This window comes from Centruroides sculpturatus, unplaced genomic scaffold (genome assembly GCF_000671375.1).
Source record: "Centruroides sculpturatus isolate CEXI.00-Female unplaced genomic scaffold, Cexi_2.0 scaffold466, whole genome shotgun sequence".
Classification (NCBI taxonomy): Eukaryota; Metazoa; Arthropoda; class Arachnida; order Scorpiones; family Buthidae; genus Centruroides; species Centruroides sculpturatus.
In genome coordinates this window covers 370096-376143 of record NW_019384737.1, presented here as the reverse complement: position 1 = coordinate 376143, position 6048 = coordinate 370096, and the positions used below count along the sequence as shown (strand labels likewise).

Here is a 6048-nt window from a genome sequence, read left to right as displayed (position 1 = left end):
TATCGAGTTACTGTAGAGTTTGTAGTTGAAAATGAAGCGTTTTTGCTTGGAGTCGGCAGAAGCCCCAACCCAAACCCTCCCTCTCCCAGCTCTAAAATTGAAATAATCACATTATATGTACCGTTTCTTCTCTAGAAATGTTACTGAACTAGCATCACCCGGTTATTTTAAGTGCCTGCACTCGGTTCAATTGATACAAAGCTCCGACATCTGGTGAAAGGAACAGCAACTAAACGACTGTCGAGCATCCCCCGTCTAGAGTTTTAATAAACGAGGAGAGTTTAAGAAAAAAAAATGGCGGTTTTATTATATTTTTAAAATAAATGTACAAGAATGCGGCGATTTGTAATTTTTTTTTTTATCAACATTTCAAGCATTTAAACAGCACTTTCGGCATCCCAAATCTCTAATGGTGTATCAAACACATAAACATAAAAATTTACATAGTTTGTACTGGAACATAGATTCAAATGAGTGAAATAATTAACTTAGAATGTTGATTCTGATCGCTTTTTCGGTAGAAATCTTTCGGTAATTTATTATTGCCATAGTCTAAAACTGTCTTTCTTTGCTTCGGAAGGAAGATACCTGCAAAATTTAATAATAAATCGTTAATTAATTACGTTATAAACGTGTAGAAATTTATTCAAAAGTAGGGGCTTTGAAGCTGGTGGTGAATGACATTTAGAATGTGCCAAACAATTCGTTCAATTTGAATTTTAGTGTTTAAGTATGATCTACAGTTCACTATAAATATACATTTAAACTACTCCAAACTCAAATTATGTTTATAAAATTTGTATATTTATACATTAAAATATTTTTTATAAATTCTCATCGGTTTCTCGGGCAATTGGAAAATGTTTATTGATAGAAGAAAAGCTTTCATTAAAACACTATTTACTAAACTTTTCGGGGGTAAGCAAACGTGAAGAAAGTGTCAATGGAAGTGCATTTAATTACTATAGTGGGGCCCAAAAAGAGGTAACCAAAATGCAAGAAAGCAATACATTGTACACTTTACTAACAAGTAATATCTAGTTTTATGGATGCTATGTGCTCTATATATCTTCCATCGTGTTTCGAGCATAGTTCCATTTACTAAATATCTTTCGCTGTGGCATTGGTGAAAATCCTCCTATCTCAAGTTGAATGCTGTCCTTCAACACAATACATATGTTCCTAATGTAGGATGACTACCACAGAGAGATACACAAACATTATATTTCAACTGCACACATTGCTGTTTCATGCACTGACACTTAAAATAACATGTGAATAATAAACTTTGGTTACATTTTTGGGGCACCATGTATTGTTAACCTTTAACTAATTTAATCAACAAATGGTGAATTTTTCTGTTCTTTACTCTGGATATTTTGCTATATTTTATAATAAATGTTCCATAAATTACAAATTCACACTGGATGCAAATTTGGGACTGGATCCTCCTGAATTTTTACAACAGTCTGGCTCCAGTTGTCTATCGTTTGTCATGTGACTACTATATTGTATATTTGGTCCAACTCATAACAGATGTGTAGTAAAAGCCTTAACGACCACCACGGGGTAAGAAAATAAATCGATTTTATTTCTCGGCATTTACAAATTCAAAAACAAACAAATTATTTTGGCAATATTCACTTACTTTTCCCAATGTTTATGATTTAAGTCGTCAAAATTTTCCAGTTTTGAGATGTATTTCAAGTACTTTGCTAATTTCAACAGCTCTTTGTCATGCTGACGGTTGCTGTGGGCGTCGCGGAAAGGTTTAATCTGCATTCGATAAAAATATTTATTAATTTACAAAATACAACTAGTTTAATTTCAATATTAAGTTTTCGTCGTGGGTAAGATCATACTTTATAAAAATTTAATTGAAATGGTCCAAGATTTATAAATGCCTTTTTAAAAAGTAAATACTAATAATTTCAGTCTTTCAAGAAGAATTGAGCAAAAACTCAATAATAGTTAGATTTAATTATGCAATTTCACTTCTAATGTTGTACTTTGAATGAAAATTTAGAAGATAAAAAGATTTAAATTGCTAAAATTAATGCAATTCCTCTAAAATAGAAAATGAAATGTAATTAGTTTCATAGTTCTTTTGGACTCAAAAACTTTTCTTATCATTACAGTATTATTATTAGTTTTAATGATAAATTGTTGAGAAAATATGCAACATAAACACATAATATAAGAAACTTGTGCTTTTTGGAATGATTATTTAAACAAATATCAAATATTTAATATCCAAATGAATCAAGCGTCGACAGTGAATGAGCTTTAGATAAGTAAACAAATTGCTTCATAAAGTATGTTTTTTGTTTTTTAATTAGAGTTTCAAAGAGCAACTTGGAGATTTTGTAACAAAGACTTTGAACCGAATTCAAAATAATAGAGTTTAAATTGACCATTGAAAAACTGAATTTTAAAATTAAGACCGATTCAGATGATACATTCATGATCAAGTGATTCCAAATGTGAGAGAAATTCATCTTAGAAGTATGACATCAAAAAAATTTATTAGTATAAGATGTCCAAAAAGTTATCATGCAGTGAGAAATTTAGAGTGACATTAAAGTTACACATATAGCATTGCATATGAAACCCACATTTCCAACTTTGCAGATGGTATTACCACTAAAACCATCGTGGACATTCTGGTTTTTGGAAAGACTTCTTTACCGATTGCATAATATAACCTGCTAAATTTCCAGACCTTACTCCTCCAGATTTTGGGACCTCTGGGGGCATTTCTGGCATTTACTGCAGGAGAAACTGCAATATACATAAAACTTCACTTTTATTAACACTTTAATTAAACCATTTCCACCAGACGAGAACTTTTTGGACACCCTGTATTTGACTAGTACAAGAAAAACTAAGAAAAAATGTAAACCTTTATTATCGCGAGATAACTAATTTATATATATATTATTGTAATCTTTACCAAACCAACCTTTAATCCATTTTTAGGATTCATTAAAAAATTTCTTCTAATGTCGTCGAACATGATCGTATTTTTATTGTTGTACTGTTCGAACTTCCCCCAAATGAGTCCGAGAGGTTTGACCTAAGAAATTAAAGAAATTGCTTAACTATATTATAATGATTAATGTAACATACTTTCTAATAAAAACTTGGTTTTAATAACTTACGTCAACTAATCCGTATTTGGGCGTGTGGACACTGATCATTGCTGAACTGTCCAAATAAAATGCTATTTTATAATTGGGATTAGACGACACTCCCAACTCGTTCATCTTTACTTCTATCCATTTCATATTGGTCGCGGCTGTAGATTAAAAAGTATAATTATTAACATATTCTAGAAGAGTCTAATGTGATTTAGTTATGTTTTAATCAAATATATCATTAATAATTGGATTTTGTTGCTTCGTGTTTCAATCAAACAATTTAAATAAGAAATCCAAAGTCTGAAAGACAGAGTAAACACATTTTAAAATTTTGAAAGTCAAATAGTCACAAAGTCATGATTTTCTATAAAAATATGGAAATAAAATCAGGAAACTTACACCAGATTACTATATCGTAGTCTTCGTAAGCAGAAGACAGAAATTCGTGCAGGAAAGGTCTCATCAGTTCTGCAGCAGACTGAGCTGTAGATTTATGATCTGTAATAAAATAATAATGGATTTGGTTATTGAGTAGCACGAATTATTTATTAGTTTAAAATATTTTATGTAAAGCTTATATAAATATTTAAGATAAACATTAGTAATATTTAAAATATAATTTTAAATACAGAATGATTCAAAAGTCTATACAAGAAAGACACCCAAAATACATACTTGTAATGCACGTGTATGTATAACCTAAGATTTTTATCTGATTTGTTCCCTCTCTTTCTACCTTGCAGACACTAAGAGCGCTTTTATTCAAGTCCATCGTCGGTTTGGTCAAGCTCCTAACAGGGATGGCCAGTGCCCAACATATCTGGGTAGACCACCACCCAGAAAATCCCCAGGGATTTTGGCCATTTAAACTCGATTTCAGGTCCCCAGAATGACAGACCAAAGCCTTGACTGCCTCGGCCATCTGGCAGTCCTGTTAAGTGCAATTAACAGGTATCTGCCACAAATGAGAGAGATGATTTATATGCACATTTGTTTAAATGGCACCCATACACATCATTGCAACTGTATAATGAAGTAAACGCTTAGTCTACATGTAGAGACTTTTAAATCACTAATATTATATTAAAATAAAAAATAATTTATTCCAGTTTTTCAAAAAACTAATAAAAAAATTTTACATTAATCTTGTTGTTGGAACCACACTGTTTTATTTTATTTTAAATTGTCAATTAACTGCAATGCAATTTAGGAAACAGGTACCAGACTTTTAAATAAAAAAGAAATTTTGTGCAAGTCAAATGTCTGTTTAGTAAAATTACAACACAGTCACTGAACAATTTATAATAAAATACTTTATTTATATGACGTTATCTTTTTAATTTGAACACTGAAAGGAATAAAAACAAAATTCGAATTATCCATTTATGAAAATTAAACTAGTTTTCTGCAATTTCTAATACTGATGCCAAACAATTGACAGATTATATAGGGCTATATTAATCTTTTAATTAATAATAATTATATGTTAAATAAATTACTTAAAATTTTAATTACTAGTGCCAGCATTAATACAGCCCAATATAATCCAGTAATCATTTTAAAAGATTGGGCTATTCATATTTATATTTGTAGTTTCTAACATTTGTCAGTATTCCATATTCTTTGACGATATTGCATTTTCTCTTGCATTCCTTTAACCACTCTAATCTTTTAAGATAAACTTACCATACATATAATCTGCATTTAAACCATGCACTTCAAAACACATGCATATCTACAGACCAATGATTCTCAAAGTATGGTCCAACATCCCTGAGCATTTGCCAGGTTGTATGCAGATTGATTAATAATTCTTCTAAAATGCAACTTCAAGCTGTTTGGCCAAAGAAATGGATATTTTTATGCACCACTTATCTGTTGTATATAGATGAAATATTTCATCATGCAAATTAATTTTTACGAGATAAGAAGCAGATGGTTCTTATAAGTGGTCTGCAATCTATGACTTTGAGAACCACAGCAATAGACCATATGCTACTTTCTCTTTTGAGTTTAATGTTTAATTTGTCCAAATTTAAACTTAAAAATTTGAATTAACCGATTTTTTTAACACCAACTTAAATAAGAATTTCAAGGGAAACAAATGTGAGAGTAGCCAAGGACGTAGGTCTTAATCTATGCCACTTACGGGCACTAGTCGGTAAGACCAGCTCTCAGTCGTCCAAGAACGGCCCTTCCCTGTCGTAGGGAACGAGTGTGGAGGGCTTTATGGTTATATTATAATCTAGAGCGGAAGTTGGTGATAGCGAATTCACCTTCTTCCTTCGTCAGGTTCCCGACACCAGTTTGTCAATTTATAGAGGCGCGGACAAACACGTGATAACGATCTGATTCGGAATGAATTGAGGAGACATTCTTATATAAAACATAAGTATAATTTAATAAATCTCAAACAAACGAATACAAATAACCAAATACAACGATTAAACGACAAGCTATAGACTTCGACTAAATCTATGCTAATGCGCGTTAGAGAGAGAGCTCACAAAATGATTCTAAACATACGACCTGTTAGTTGTCGTCTTCGTTTCTGTAGATATAGGACACCTTGTAGATAGGGTTCATCTTCCTTTCCAATAGGAGATTTATTCGTGCACAAAAATATAAAGATATCACTTCTTCTAAGTGTAGACTCGGGACTTTGTCTATCGGACTCCGTTATGGGCGTTGGCCATCAGGAGGAAACGTATGTGGAGTCTGGACACTTTCAAATCGGTCGGAGGACTCCTCGAATTCTGACTAATTTCTCCTTTTATCTCAAAATTTCGTCCAATCATCGTTCAGTAACTCTTTCGTGAGAACGGATGAAAGGGGGATGAATGAGGGGTAACCATTTCCCATCTGAGCGAGATTTTTAACGGATAAGGGAAAAACAGCGGATGTTCTC

The 6048-nt window shown here is 31.9% G+C and overlaps 1 protein-coding gene across 1 annotated transcript in view; it reads right to left on the bottom strand.

Annotated features, from left to right (window-relative positions):
• Positions 1–289: 289 nt before the first annotated feature.
• The window catches only part of LOC111628293 (ubiquitin-like domain-containing CTD phosphatase 1), a 29926-nt gene continuing 24167 nt past the window's right edge, over positions 290–6048 (bottom strand). Inside the window, exons 3-7 of the mRNA XM_023372056.1 lie at positions 3540–3638; positions 3162–3298; positions 2963–3076; positions 1649–1776; positions 290–588 (exon numbers count right to left, since the gene is read on the bottom strand). Coding sequence (XP_023227824.1) covers positions 540–588; positions 1649–1776; positions 2963–3076; positions 3162–3298; positions 3540–3638 — 527 coding nt within the window. The 3' untranslated portion in view covers positions 290–539. The remainder of the gene's footprint in view (positions 589–1648; positions 1777–2962; positions 3077–3161; positions 3299–3539; positions 3639–6048) is intronic.